General features: G+C 44.9%; 1 protein-coding gene across 2 annotated transcripts in view; it reads left to right on the top strand.

Moving 5' to 3' along the window:
• BAP1 (BRCA1 associated protein 1) overlaps positions 1–16099 on the top strand; it is a 108690-nt gene that overhangs the window by 55566 nt on the left and 37025 nt on the right. For both annotated transcript variants that reach the window (XM_033926343.1, XM_033926344.1), the window contains 4 exons: positions 5248–5326; positions 5938–6061; positions 6244–6382; positions 7029–7219. In XM_033926343.1, the coding sequence (XP_033782234.1) occupies positions 5248–5326; positions 5938–6061; positions 6244–6382; positions 7029–7219 (533 nt within the window). The remainder of the gene's footprint in view (positions 1–5247; positions 5327–5937; positions 6062–6243; positions 6383–7028; positions 7220–16099) is intronic.

Raw genomic sequence — 16099 nt, 5'->3', positions numbered from 1 at the left:
TCCGGCATGGTCAGGGAAAGTCTCATGAAAGTCTAAACACCTTGAGGCCTCAACACCGAGCCATTGACACCAATCCCACCGTTCTTCTCCTCTGTTAAGAGATTCTGATTTATTGGGAGATTCTGACCCAGAGCTACCATCTACTACAGAAGAGGATTCTTCTGCTTCTGGTTCCCCTAGACCAGGGGTGTCCAATGTCGGTCCTCGAGGGCCGCAGTCTAGTCGGGTTTTCAGGATTTCCCCAATGAATATGCATTGAAAGCAGTGCATGCAAATAGATCTCATGCATATTCATTGGGGAAATCCTGAAAACCCGACTGGATTGCGGCCCTCGAGGACCGACATTGGACACCCCTGCCCTAGACATTCACCTACCAGAACCTCTTTTCCTTCAGACAAACGCTCCTTCTCCAAATTTATGCGCCAGATGGCAAAAGACCTGGAGGCTGATTCCAAATACAGCAAAGAATATTTGGAAACTCTTGATTATGACCTTCCTCCTAAGGAGATGCTGAAGCTTCCTCTCCTTGCCATCCTTGGAGAGACTTTCTATAAAAACTTTGAGACTTCCCTTTCTGTGCCAGTGGCCTCCAAAAAGTTGGAACATCTTTACAAAGTAGTACCATTGCTGGGCTTTGATAAGCCTCAATTGCCTCATGAGTCCTACTTTTCCGTCTCTGCTTACACAGAGTCAAGGGTCTCTGCTTCATCCCAACCTGCAGTCTCTACACCTGACAGCTTGGTACCTCTCAAACTAACTGCCACTCTACAGTTTTCTCAATCAGTAAAGGAGATTTTAGACGCTTCAAGGAAGCCTACCACTAGACAATGTTACAACCAGAAATAGACTAGATTTTTTGCTTGGTGCACCATTCATCACAAGGAGCCTCAATCTACCTCCTTGTCTTCAGTTTTGGATTACCTGTTGAATTTATCTCGGTCAGGACTCAAGTCCACATCCATCTCAGTGCAATTGCTGCTTTTCATCAGCCTATCGCAGGAAAACCCCTTTCTGCTCATCCTGTGGTTTCCATATTTATGAAAGGACTTTTCAATGTCAAACCACTTCTCAAACCGCCTCCAGTGGTTTGGGATCTCAGTGTTGTTCTTGCTCAATTGATGAAGCCTCCTTTTGAACCAATGGCTTTGGCTCATCTGAAATATCTCACTTGGAAAGTGTTTTTTCTCATTGCGCTCATGTCTACTTGCAGAATCGGTGAGCTACAAGCTTTAGTAGCAGACCCACCTTTCACAGTATTCTATCATGACAAGGTGGTCCTAAATTCTTACCAAAAGTGGTTTCAACATTTCATCTCAACCAATCCATTGTACTTCCAGTATTTTTTTCCAAAGCTCTTCATACTCTGGACTGTAAGCGTGCTTTGGCTTTCTACTTGCAACGCACTAAGCCACACAGATCTGCTCCTCAACTTTTTGTCTCCTTTGATCCAAACAAGTTGAGACATCCAATTTCCAAGTGCACCATCTCCAACTGGATGTCTGCTTGCATCTCTTTCTATGCTCAGGCTGGACTGCATCTACAAGGTCAAGTCACAGCCCACAAAGTCAGAGCCATGGCGGCATCAATAGCTTTCCTTAGATCTATTCCTATTGAGGAAATTTGCAAAGCTGCCACTTGGTCCTTGGTTCATACTTTCATCTCTCATTATTGTCTGGATTCTTTTTCCATACGGGATGGCCATTTCGGCCAGGCAGTTTTACAAAATTTATTCCCTAAATTGCCAACACTCCCACCATCTCATTCTCGTTAGCTTGGAGGTCACTCACATGTGAGAATGTCCTGGGATAAAGCACAGTTATTTACCGTTACAGGTGTTATTCAGGAACAACAGGCAGATATTCTCACAACCCACCCACCTCCCCTGGTTGGCTTCTTAGCTAGCTATCTGAACTGAGGAGACGCTCGCCCTATGTCAGGCGGGAATGCACTCGCGCATGCTGTGCGGCAGTTGCAAACTTTCTAAAGTTTTACAAGCAAGTCTGCGAGGCTGTCTGCATCAGGGCTTCGTGGATGACATCACTCACATGTGAGAATATCTGCCTGCTGTCCCTGGATAACACCTGTTAAGATAAGTAACTGTGCTTTATCCAGGGACAGCAGGCAGATATTCTCACAACCCTCCCACCTCCCCTTGTTGGCTTCTTAGCTGGCTTATCTTAACTGACGGTACCGTGCGCCTACGTTGGGCAGGAAGGCACTTGCACAAGTGCGGTGCAGGCTGATCGCGAACTTTCTAAGCTTGAGTTGTGATTCACTTTTCAAGTGTCTGTACCAGGGCTCCGTCGATGACGTCACCCATGTGTGAGAATATCTGCCTGCTGTCCCTGGATAACACCTGTTATGGTAAGTAACTGTGCTTTTTGTGTTGTGGTCCATAAATTTAAAGTATAACCCCCTAAATCACAATGTGTACATCCCTAGGTTACACTGCATTCCATCTCCCATGACGAGGACAACTCCACAGAATCTAACTAAATCCAGTTTGTACTCATACGTAGACAGTTCAGATAACAGTTTTCCTAAGGGTTAAAGTCATTCATTTTGAAGGTTCTGCCTTGGCATTTTCAAGAGGACCTACAAGATCACTGAGCTGGGGATGTCTTGCTCTTTACAACTTTTTTTTGAATTGTTTGACACTTGTTCCTTGTTTCAACACATCATCCTCTACATTCAGTGGTTACATCTGTGCCCCATCTGTCTTGGTAAACATCCAAAAGGGGTACTTCCTGTTCTGTTATGCCTGGTAAATGTAACCTAAAACCACCATGAACACAGCAAAGCTAACACACCTGCAGATGTTCCCCTCCACCAAATTCTTTTCACGGTCTGAAGAGTGAACTTCATGTAGACCTGTCGCACCCAACTGAGGCCAGGGAGAGTGGTACGATCCAACGTGGAAGAAAGGAGTCCGATGCCAGACAGATTTGTACGGTTTGTGTCCCACATGTGGTGAGAGACAGGTGAAGGTTTGACAATTCCAGTGAGGGAACTGTGCAGCTTTGGAAGGAGGGATAGGCATTCTTGACTGGTAAGTTGAATATTATCAACAATACATCGCATATCATCCCCATCATGGTTGGCAAGGTGGCGACTTCAAAACCAGCATTTTAAACATGGGTGATACGGGCCACCATAGAATGGTGAGTGAGGGTCTTTTTCTGCTGTCATTTACTGTGTATTGTCTACAATGACACCTAGATCATTTTTCTTGGATACTGATCCCTAAGGGGGATTCTAGCATCTAGTAAGTATGATTTGAATTATTCTTCCCAATGTGCATCACTTTGTATTTGTCCACATTAAATTTCATCTGCCATTTGGATGCCCAGTCTTCTCCTATTTAAATTGTTTATTAATTTTATAAAAAAACATCTTGCATATAAAGGCACGGCCAAATCAAAAAATCAAATTGTGTGACCAAGATTTGCACAACAAGAAAAATCATCAACAACTTCCACAAAAAATCCCAAAGCAGAAAAAGACAGAGAAACTTAGCTGATCCAGGTAATTCATAGAGCACTTCACGCGGTACTCCGCCCTCCAGACACCACAGCCAGTCAACCCGATGGGTAAATCTCCGTTTCGCACTGCTGCTTCAGGGGTTACAGTCTTTCTGCCATCCAGATAAGAAGTCGGGATCATCTCTTCAGACCACACACCAAACACAAAAAAAGAAAGATTTTTCTGGCGCACAGGAAACGCTGACACTCATGGCCATTAAACTCCAACAGAGTAGAACAGCCAATTAGCCATCTTCTTCAGCCACAGAAGGCCGCCCACTCGATCCACCCATTCAGGCTAGCTGGGTGCACAGATCCTAAAGTAAAAATCCACTGTTGTTCACGCTGTCTCAGTTGACGCCTCAAATCCCCACATCTCGCAGGGTAAGGGAGGTGGGAAATGACAGTACGTTGTAAAGCTCCAAAATCATGCTACATTTCCACACAATGTGCCACTAAAGGCTCTTCCATGCGATGAGTATTCAGGCATGACTTATTCTCCAACAGCCGAGCCTTGAAGCAACGAGAAGTCTACCCCACATAGAGCAAAGGGCAGGGGCACATCACAGTATATAGTTTGGTGTGTGGTCTGAACAGACGATCCCGACTTCTTATCTGGGCGTGCCTTTATATATGGGTGGTACCTCTGAGGGCTGCTACAGTGCTGGCTTTTTCATTGTGAAAAATTGCAGGCGGATCTTAAGAAATTGGAAGACTAGGCGTCCAAGTGGCAGATGAAATTTAATGTGGACAAATGCAAAGTGATGCATATTGGGAAGAATCACCTGAATCACAGTTACCAGATGCTAGGGTCCACCTTGGGGATTAGCGGCCAAAAAAAGGATCTGGGTGTCATCATAGACAATACAATGAGATCTTCCGCCCAATTTGCGGCGGTGGCCTAAAAAGCAAATAGGATGCTAGGAATTATTTAAAAAAAAAGGGATGGTTCGACAAGACTAAGAATATAATGCCCCTGTATCGCTCCTTGGTGCGACCTCATCTGGATTACTGTGTTCAGTTCTGGTCTCCTTATCTCAAGAAAGATATAGTAGCGCTAGAAAAGATTCAAAGAAGAGCGACCAGGATGGTAAAGAGGATGGAACTCCTCTCGTATGAGGAAAGACTAAACCGGTTAGGGCTCTTCAGCTTGGAAAAGGCACATCTGAGGGGAGATATGATGGAGTAGAACGGGTACAAGTGGATCGATTTTTCACTCCGTCAAAAATTACAAAGACTAGGGGACACTCGATGAAGTTACAGGGAAATACTTTTTAAAACCAATTAGAGGAAATTTTTTTTTCACTCAGAGAATAGTTAAGCTCTGGAGCGCGTTGCCAGAGGATGTGGTAAGGGCGGATAGTGTAGCTGGTTTAAAAAAAGGTTTGGACTAGTTCCTGGAGGAAAAGTCCATAGTCTGGTATTGAGAGAGACACAGGAGAAGCCACTGCTTGCCCTGTATCGGTAGCAGGGAATATTACTACACTTGGGTTTTGGCCAGGTACTAGTGACCTGGATTGGCCACCGTGAGAACGGACTACTTGGCTTGATGGACCATTGGGTCTGACCCAGTAAGGCTATTCTTATGTTCTTATGTGTTGCATCTGTCTGTTAATATTGCGTCTCAGTTTAATGTAAGAGATGGAACTGTCTTAAGTAACTCTGGCATGCGAGATGTGGGCTTGTTTTGGTTCTACTGATGGCCTGTCTGTTTTCCATCTGCAGGACCGTGGGCTGAAGATGAAGAGTGGACGGACAAAGCTCGCCGAGTGATCATGGAGAGGATTGGACTAGCTACAGCAGGGTAAGGAGGGCTGAGGCTCATTTCAGCTTGGATATCGGAGCTGAAGAAGATTCTACACTGGATGGTCTAGAAAAAGATTAAAGTTCCAAATAAATAAGTAAACCAGCATGTGATTTTAACTAATATATAAACATCTTTGGGGGAGTTCTGATGTTAAAGTGTATGAAACAACTCTGTCCTCTGCACATAAAATAATTAAAATCAGTCAGTCATTATAAAGCCCTAGATTCTCTGAGAATGTTAAACATTGTGTGTACTACTAGAAATATGAGTATTTATTTACTTATACTGCAAATGCTTGATCTATTCCTGCACTGGAGAAATGTTTATTTTCATACTGGCCAACTGGTTTGTTAGAGTAGTGCTTCTTGACTCTTTCCTGGAGTCATAACTAGCCAGTTGGGTTTTCAGGATTATCGCTCAATGAATTTGCAGCTATCCAGTATATGTCATGCATATCAATTGTGGTAATCCTGAAAACCCGACCAGCTAAGTGCATCTCCTGGAGAGGGTTGAGAAGGACTGTGTCAGTGCGCCATTCATACTTCTGCTAGTTCTTGGGGGTGTATAGTTTTCTGAGGCGCTGATCAGTTTAGTTGGATTTCCCACAGGGAACCATACCATGACATCCGCTTCAACCTCATGGCCGTAGTACCAGACCGGAGGATGAAGTACGAATCAAAACTGCAAATCCTGAAGATGAACAGACAGATTGTGCTGGAAGCCCTACAGCAGGTACAAAATGCAGAGGAGTGAAACAATAGTAAGCGTGGTAACCCAGCACTGAGAGCAGGAAGGGGAATACGATTTTAATGCAGTTTATACCATCTATCTGGAAATATTGCCCTCTTTATAAAGTGAAAGGGTTAATTCAAGTAGGATACTGCATGCTGCTAATCATTCATTTCTTTTTGAAGTTGATTCGAGTTACACAGCCAGAACTGATTCAGGCACAAAAGTCTCAAGAGCTGCAGCCCCCGGAGGATTCAAAACCAGCCAAGTCTTCACCTGTAGAGGCCAGCAAAACGCAGGCAGCCACAGAGGTGACATCAACAGGTACATAGAGCAGGGCTGGGATGGAGATATATTGCTGACGGGTGCAGAAGAGCAGACAACAATCACAGATACAGGAAGAATGGGATAGAGAGTCCTGACAGGGACATTGGGGTGGAGAAGGGCACAACACAGACAGCATCCACTTGTATAGGAGGGGAGGTGGAGATGTAGTGCAGACACAGGATAACAAGATAGGGGAATTGAACAGACAGAATGCCTAGACCTAAAGGATAAAGACAAGGGAAGAAAAGGATTCATTTTTAGTGTTACCTTCCGATTCTGGTGCCTGCTGGTACTTGTAATCTAGTCCAGCTCTTATTTTGGGGCAAAAGGATAGCAGGTAAAATTTAGCCTGCATAGTAAGGATAGTCTGTGTGAGTTGGTGACCACCTATGTCAAAAACAGCGCTGGGTTTTTGGGAAAGGCTTGACCCTGATGCATAAGTTCATTATCAGAAAAGGTCCACCCAACCAGACTAAACTGAATGTAGACATATTCAGAGGCAGAAGTGCTTTTCCTTCACCAAGCCAGATTTCACTACAAAGGAAAAAATTCTGGTCCTGTAACAAAAAATGGAAGATGTAACTGGACAGTGAGGGGAGTTGATGTGAAGCAGTTCTACACACTACTACTTATTGATTCTCAGTTTCAGGAGGTGTAGAGGAGGCTTCAAATCGGTCCCATACTGCTGTCACACCCAGTCCTGCAAACAAAGGCAAACCATCAGGCAAGCCCCCCATAAGTAGCATTAATGGGGCCCTATCAGCACCCAGTCCCATTGTCCAGCGCTTGCCTGCCTTCCTGGATAACCACAACTATGCGAAATCCCCAATGCAGGTGAGTGATCCTGGGCTCCTGAGGTAGTGTGCTCTGCACATTTTGATTCACTCCTTTTTTTTATCCTGTATTCAGATTTCAACTGAATACAGGATCAGCAAAACTGTTTTCCATAGTATTTGAATAATGTTAGTTATGTCTAGAAGAGAGTAAGGTCCTGATTTACTAAATGTTTCTTCCCCATAGTCACATAGGGTATAAAAATTAATTAGTCCCTAAATTATTTAAAATAAAAATGTTGCTTTAATTGTATTTTTTCTTTTTTAAATAAGCAGTCATAAAAAGCATAATACACACATTCTTGTTATTCAAAAGACCAATTCAGAATAAATGAGTGCGATAAACAAAAGCTTGTTAGCTCCATCTCATGTAGGAAACTGTGCAGCCGCCTACTTTTCAGTATTTCTCTATTCTCAGCACATGGTAGATGGGTATATCATGCTAAGGTGGATGACAAACTTTATCGGGGCTCCTGAGCCCAGTTGGAGAACTGGTAACCCAGTTGAGTTCAGAGGTGGAGCTTTTTGCCGAGCCTTAGAGAATACTTGGGAGAGTCTAGATCCAACCCCTTCCCTTCTCTTTGTTTTCCTTCCTGCTTGATTCTGAGGAGCTCCCATTCCCTCCTCCCCTCCCTTCTTAAGCACCAGTAGGTTGGCAAGAAAGCATAAGGAACATTTTTGGGGGGGAGGATTAAATGAGGCAGGCTTGAGAGAGGATCAGCTCAGGAGTAATCTTAGTGGCACTAGATTGCTGAGACAAGGAGTTTCCCATATTTGCAGCTTAGAGGAAGAAAGGACTTACGACGACTCCTATTTCTACTATTTATCATTTCTATAGCGCTGAAAGGCATACACATTGCTCGGCATTCAACATGTAATAGATGGCCCCTGCTCAGAATAGCTTACGATCTAATTAGCACAGACAGTCAGAATAAAATGTGAAAGGGTTGGGGAGTTTCTTGCAGAGAGAATGGTAGGATGGATATAGGTATTTTATGGTGAGGGGGAGTAGGAGTTGAAAGCAGCCTCAAAAAAGTAGGCTCCTAACTTGGATTTGAATACTGCTAGAGATAGAGCTTGACGTATTGACTCAGGCAGTCTGTTCCAGGCATACAGTGCAGCAAGATAGAAGGGATGAAGTCTGGAGTTGGCAGTGGAGGAGAAGGGTACGGATAAGTGGGACTTACCCAATAAACAGAGGTGAGCCTAGAAGGAGATAAGTGAGGAGAGCTATTGAGGGTCAGCAGAATGAATGCACTTGTAAATCATTAAGAAGAGTTTGAACTGTATTCAGAAATGGATGGGAACCAATGAAGTGACTTGAGAGGGGTGGTGTGAGCATGTGGCTGCAGAATTTTGAATGGTTTGAAGGGGGGAGAGATGGTTGAGTGGAAGACATGAGCGAAGCAAGTTGCAGCAATCAAGCAGGCTGTGTGATCCTGGTGGCTCTGTATTGGCCCAGAGCCCCTGGTACATGGATCTGGTTCATCTGCTTGTGGCAGACCCCATTCCTCTACTCCTCTCGAGTGATCTGCTGACTTTGAGTCCCATTCCCATGTTTGATACGGGCCCCTTTTGTCTTACGGCTTGGCTCTTGAAAGGAACCGGCTAAGCAAGAAGAGTTATTCAGATAACATGGTCTCTACCCTTTTGAGATCTCGCCAATTTTTGACGTCCAGGGCTTATTCCCAGGACCAGGCAAGACCACGTTCCAGGCCGTCCTGCAAAAACTCCAAGATGTGTTGCAGGGATGCATGCTAAGGATTGACCACCCGATTGGAACACCAGTCCTTGAAGAGGTGCCAAATGCGCACATAAAGCAGTTACTTACCGTAACAGATGTTATCCAGGGACAGCAGGCAGCATATTCTCACACATGAGTAACGTCACCGACGGAGTCCCGGTACAGACACTTGAAAAGTGGATTGCAACTTTAAGAGTTAAGTGAGTTCATGATCAGCCCACATTGTGCATGCGTGAGTTCCTTCACGTCCGACGTAGGCGCGCGGTCCCTCAGTTTTCTAGTTTCCACGGCGCTAAGAAAATGCGGTTTGTTTGTTTTTCAACGCCTGTTGAAATTTTTTCTCTTGCTTTCCCTCTCTCGCGGCTTGTGAATGTTGTCACTTTGTGAATTTTATTTTTCTTTTCTTCTTTGTTAAAAAAACCCAGAAAAAAGAAAATTATTTTATTTTTCCCTTTGGGCTTTCAGCTCGGCGGGTCTTTTTAGCCGTTGTCGTCATTGTGTTTGATTTGGCACAAGCGGTCTTCCCATCCATGTCACGCCTGCTGACGGGTTTTAAAATGTACGGTCACTGTACTCAGGTTATTTCCCTCAGTGACCCTCACTGCTGGTGTCTCCAGTGTTTGGGACCCGAGCACCGTCCCGAGTCTTGCAGGCGCTGCTCCACCTTGCAGACTTTAAAAAGTCAAATTCTGCAATAACATCAACTTTTCGGTACTGGAATGGAAGGGGAGCCAGTACCAACACTGTCCCAGACCGCAGCGACCAAGACACAATCGCGTGTGTCGGCGTCAGATACAGCTTCGTCAGCTCCAGTGTCACAGTTCACCATGTCTTTGGGTAAGCTGGCTAAGAAGACTTTCCCCTACCCCCTCTGGGACGCAGGTCAAAGCTGCATTGAGCCAAATCATGCCGACCTCACAAAAGTCCCTTAAGCGCTCGGCTCCAGTTCCGGTGAGTGCCTCTTCGTCGGCCTCCTCATCCCCGAACCGTTTTGCGGTACCAAAGGTTCCAGCTAAAAAGCAGACGGTATCAGTGCTTTCCCTTAAGCAAAACATTGATAACTTGCTTAGGGAAGAATTAGGGGAACATTTTCAATTGTTGGTACCGACTCAACTTGCGCAGCTGTTGGTATCGAATCTTCCGGTGCAGGTCCAGTCTGAGCTGCCCTTAATGCCTGTCAACAATACTCCCCCAGTGTGGAAATCCTCGACACGGGAGTTGAGCCAAGACACGACACCATTCCTCCTCCACTCAAACTTCCAGGGAAGTCACTCCGATACGGTCAGGGAAGGTTTCACACAAGTCAAAGCATCTTGAACCTTCCGCACCAAGCCATTAACACCGTTTCCAACATGCTTCCTCTATCAGAGATTCTGATCTGTTGGGACATTCTAATCAGGAGCTACCATCTTCCACCGAAGAGGACCCTTCAGATTCGACTTCACGTTGTTCTCCACCTAGAGCATCTTCTCCATCTGAGAATCTGTCTTTCTCCAGATTTCTCCGTCAGATGAATAAAGATCTTGATATTTCTTTGCAAGCGAATTCTAAACATAGCAATGAATACTTGGAGACCTTGGATTATGACTTGCTCCCTAAGGACATGTTAAAGCTGCCTCTTCATGCCATCTTGCGGGATACTTTTTTCCAAAATTTGGAGACTCCACTCTCCATATCAGTAGCTCCTAAGAAGTTGGGAGTCCCTATATAAGGTGGTACCTTTTCCCATCTTTGACAAGCCTCAATTTCCGCATGAGTCACTGGCAATGTAATCTACTCTAAATAAATCTTCTGGACCAAGTCTTTTCAGAGTCTTGTTGCCACTGCTTTTCAGCTACGCAGTAATATGGTCAGGTCCACCTACAACACCTTTGAGCTTACTTCTCGAGCAGCAGCTATGTCGGTAGCTATGCAACATCTTGTGTGGTTCTGACCTCGACGTTAACCACTAAGACCGTCTGGCCAATGCTCCCTGTCTCGGAGATGAGCTTTTTGGTGATTCTACCGACACTTCTACATAGAAACTCTGCCCATGAGACCAGATGGGACACGTTGGTGAAGACTCGGGCCCTTCGACCTTTCAAACCTGCTTCTTCTTACCAACGTCGGTTTGCTGCCAAAACTTCTCCTGCTCCTCCACCACCTAGAAGGTAGAAGCAACCACAGCGTCAACCACCTAAACAGCTGGCTGCTCAACAAAAATCTCATCAGCCTTTTTGACGTGTTGCTCACGAGTATAGCCACAGTTCCCATTTTCCAGCCTCTGCTGCAGCACATAGGGAGGGGGGGGGCGACTTCAACTTTACTTCAATCGTTAGGAGCTCATAACCTCCGATCTCTGGTTATTAAACATCATTTGTCAGGGTTACATTCTTCACTTCAACACCCTTCCTCCAGTTCATACACCAAGAGAGTCTGCTTTAAACCCTGCCTAGACCTCTCTTCTTCTCAATGCCATTGAAGAGGTTCCTCTCTCTCATCACCATCAGGGATTCTACTCCTGCTATTCTTAGCACCAAAGAAGACGGGAGGACTGCGACCCATTCTGGATCTCAGAGCTCTCAACAAAAATCTAATTAAAGAGAAATTCTGTATGCTATCTCTCTAGCCCCTCTTAGCGCAGAACGAATGGCTATGCTCTCTGGATCTCAAGGAAGCATATACTCATATACCGATATATCCGGCTTCCAGGAAATACTTCCACTTTCAAGTGAATCAGCACCATTACCAATACAAAGTGCTTCCATTCGGCCTGGCATCTTCTCCCAGGGTCTTCACGAAATGCCTGATTGTGGTAGCGGCAGCTCTTTGTTCCTGCAGTCTTCAGGTTTTCCCTTATCTGGATGATTCTTTGATCAAGGCTTTAGCATCTGAAGAGGTGGAACTGGTGACAACTCAGACCATCTCTTTCCTTCAAGCCTTGGGCTTCGAAATTAATTTCCCCAAATTGTCCCTGCAACTGACTCAACGTCTCTTCATCGGAGCCATTCTCGATACTACTCTCATGAGGGTATTTCTCCCTCCAGATCACCTAACCACTCTGCTCCATGTATGTCAGCAGATATTTCATCTCCAAATGATCTCTGCCAAGTGCATGATGGTTCTCCTAGGCCACATGGCCTCTACAGTTCATGTCACACCACTTACAAGGCTGCACCTACGCACTCCACAGTGGGCCCTCGCTTCTCAACATATCTCTGTAACCTCATCTCTTCAGCAGTCGCTCCACTGGTGGATGACCTCCTCCAATCTATCCAGAGGTCTCCTTTTCCATCTACCTCCTCATCAACAGATGCTCTCAACGGATGCTTCCCCATACACCTGGGGAGTGCACATGAATGATCTTCAAACGCAAGGCCATTGGACTACCAAAGCGCAAATTTCACATCAATTTGCTTGAACTTAGAGCAATATATTATGCAATGAAAGCTTTCCAGCATCTTCTGAGCGATCAAGTCCTCCTCCTTCACAAGGACAATCAAGTAGCGATGTACTACATCAACAAACAAGGAGGCACAGGCTCTCTTCCGCTTTGTCAAGAGGCTCAGAAAATCTGGTTTTGGGCGACGGCCCACAGCCTTTTCCCGAGGGCAGTCTACATCATAGGCGAGCATAATTCCTTGGCAGACAATCTCAGCAGAATTCTTCAGCTTCACAAATGGACTCTCAGCTCGACAGCTCTCCAGTTCATCTTAGCACAATGGGGCACTCCTTAAGTGGACTTGTTCGCAGCTCCCCACAACCACAAGTTGCCCCAGTTCTGCCCCAGACTTTACTCACCTCATCGTCTGGAAGCAGATTCCTTTCTCCTGGATTGGACGCAAGTGTTTCCTCCCACTCCTTTCATCTTGAAAACTCTTTTCAAACTCAAGCAGGAGTCAGCCACCATGATACTCATAGCTCCTGGTTGGCCCAGACTGCATTGGCTCTCCCTTTTACTTCAACTCAGCACCAGGGAGCCCATTCCTCTTCCAATATTTCTTTCTCTGCGTACACAGAATCAAGAAGCTCTTCTTCAACCCAACCTGCAATCGTTACACCTGACAGCTTGGTATCTCTCGGGCTGAACTCGGCTGAATTACATCTTTCTCAGCCTGTCCACAATATTCTCAACGCTTCCAGGAAACCAGTTACTGAACAGTGTTATCAATAAAAGTGAACTCGGTTTTCTTCCTGGTGTCTTCTGCATCATCATGATCCTACTTCCTTGTCAGTTAATCTTGTGTTAGAGTATTTACTTCACCTTTCGGACTCTGGACTCAAATCAGCATCTATTAGAGTCCATCTATTATAGCTTTCCACATCTCAGTCGAGGGAAAACCTCTTACTGCTCATCCTTTGGTTTCCAGATTCATGAAAGGACTTTTCAATGTTAAACCACCTCTCAAACCTCATCCTGTAGTCTGGGACCTTAATGTTGTTCTTTCCAGCTTGATGAAGCCTCCATTTGAACCAATGGCCACAGCTCATCTCCAGTTTATTACCTGGAAAATTGTTTTTCTAATCTTGCTCACTTCTGTCAGATGGGTCAGTAAGTTACAAGTGTTGGTGGCAGATCCACCCTTAACAGTTTTTCACCATCTAAAGTTTCTACCGAAAGTGGTCATGGAGTTTCATCTCAATTGGTCAATTGTGCTTCCAGTTTTTTTTTCCCCCCAGGCCTCATTCTCATGCAGCAGAAACGGCGCTTCACACTCTGGACTATAAACGTGCTTTGGCCTACTATATTGACAGGACAAAGCCTCATAGAACAATCTCCCCAACTGTTCATCTCATTTGATCCTAACAAATTGGGGCATCCTGTTTCCAAGAGAATGATTTCCAACTGGTTAGCGGCCTATATCTCGTTTGTTATGCTCAGACTGGACTGCAACTGGAGATTTGTGTCACAGCTCACAAGGTCCGAGCTATGGCAGCTTCTGTAGCTTTCCTTAGATCTACTCCTATTGAGGAAATCTGTAAAGCTGCCACCTGGTCCTCAGTTCATACCTTCACTTCACATTACTGTTTGGAAACTTTTTCCAAATGGAATGGGCACGTCGGCTAATCTGGTTTACAAAATTTATTTTCCTAAAGGCCAGCATTCCCACCATCCCTTTCCAGTTAGCTTGGAGGTCACCCATATGTGAGAATATGCTGCCTGCTTGTCCTGGGATAAAGTACAGTTACTTACCGTAACAGGTGTTTTCCAGGGACAGCAGGCAGATATTCTCACAACCCACCCAACTCCCTGGTTGGCTTCTTAGCTGGCTTATCTTAACTGAGGGACTGCGTGCCTACATTGGGTGGAAGGCACTCACGCATGCACAGTGCAGGCTGAATGTGAACTTTCTCAACTCTTAAAGTTGCGATTCACTTTTCAAGTGTCCGTACTGGGGCTCCGTCACCTATGTGTGAGAATATCTGCCTGGTGTCCCTGGATAACACCTGTTACAGTAAGTAACTGTTTTATGTGCGCATTTGGTGCCTCTTCAAGGACTGGTGTTCCGATCGGGTGGTCAATCCCCAGCATGCATCCCTGCCGCACATCTTGGAGTTTTGCAGGACGGCCTGGAACGTGGTCTTGCCTGGTTCTTTATGAGGGTTCAGATGGCAGCCTTGTCCTCCTTTAGAGGTCTTTTGTGTCAGTTGTCGTCTCTTCCTGATGTGATCCATTTCTGGAGAGCAGCAAAGTTGATTTGATCTCCGGTTCGCCTTTCGGTGTTGATTTTCCATCCTCCGTTTGAGCCCCTTAGCTCCTGCATTCTGAAGGACCTTACTTTGAAGATGTTTTTTCTAGTAGCCCTCCTCATCTCGTCTCATGTCACAGTTTCAAGTCTTTTCTTGTCATTCTCTCTTCCTGGAGTTTTCGAAGGAGCATGTGGTGCTGCGGCCTCTTCCTTTCTTCCTAAGGTCGTTTCCCCTTTTCATGTGAATCAGACTTGCCCTTCCGGTTTTGGGTAGTTGAGAGACAGTTGCACACGTTAGATATCCGCAGAGTCCTCGGTACTTATGTGAAACGGACTCGAGTTCAGGCAGTCAGATCGTCTTTTTATTCTCCTGGCAGGTAGTCATAAGGGGGAAAGGTGCCTATAAGGCTTTGATTGTGTGCTGGATCAATGAGACTATCTCTTTAGCATACCTTCTTCAGAAGAAACTAGTTCCGGATTTTCTCAAAGCTCATTCCACTCAAGGTCAGGTGGCTTCCTGGGCTGATTCCTCTCTTGTAACCCTGGTGGATATCTGTAAAGTTGCAGTTTGGTCTTCTCTGCATTTTAATGTGCATTACCACTGGGTGGATGATCAGGCACGTTGGAACACTGTTTTTGGTGAGTGCATTCTTGTGGAGGCCCTTCAGGGGTCCCACCCTTGATGAGTACTGCTTCGGTATGTCCCATCCGTCAGTGCCAATAATCTGTGATGATATCTTCTAGATAGAAAAATTGCCTGTGACATTGTGAATGGATTAATGGAATTCATTTACCAAAAAATTTAAACAATGCATGAATATACAGCCTCATGCTACATAAATAAAACCTAATCCTTAGTTCATGATGAATAACTTTTGCATTATAATGTATTTTAGATAGATTTTTTTCTTCAAAAAAAGCATTTTATTTAAAAACAAGTAAGCATAAGTCTGTTCTAAATTTTAAAAAATCCAATATTTTTTTAAATCATTGATTTTTATCCACCTTGGTTCTGGACTGGTCTGTTTTGCATGCTAATTTTATTGTAAACTACATAGGCACCTCATTTAGGACATATTGCATTTTTCTTTCCATGAGTCTAATCAGACCAGTCCAGAGGCCCACCTAAGGTCTTCTGTGGTTAGTTTGTATGAATTATTGTGCTTGGTTGACAACTGGCTGGTTATACGAGGGCTGTTCAAAAAGTATCAGACCTTTATTCATAAAAGATACTCGTATTCAGATACAACAATCTTACGCTTATCTCCTTCAAAGTAGACCCCTTGAGCTGCCACACATTTTTTCCAATGGTTCTGCCACTGTTGTAAGCAGCGCTGGAACGCCTCTTTTGAGATTGCTCGCAACTGGTCTGTCGCATTCTGCATGATGTCTTCTCTTGAAATCTGGTCCCTTTCAGGGGCATTTTTAGCTTGGGGAAAAGCCAGAAGTCACACGGAGCCATGTCGGG

This window comes from Geotrypetes seraphini, chromosome 17 (genome assembly GCF_902459505.1).
Source record: "Geotrypetes seraphini chromosome 17, aGeoSer1.1, whole genome shotgun sequence".
In the NCBI taxonomy this organism is placed as follows: Eukaryota; Metazoa; Chordata; class Amphibia; order Gymnophiona; family Dermophiidae; genus Geotrypetes; species Geotrypetes seraphini.
The sequence above is the reverse complement of the archived record's forward strand: the minus strand, read 5'-3'. Positions and strand labels throughout refer to the sequence as shown.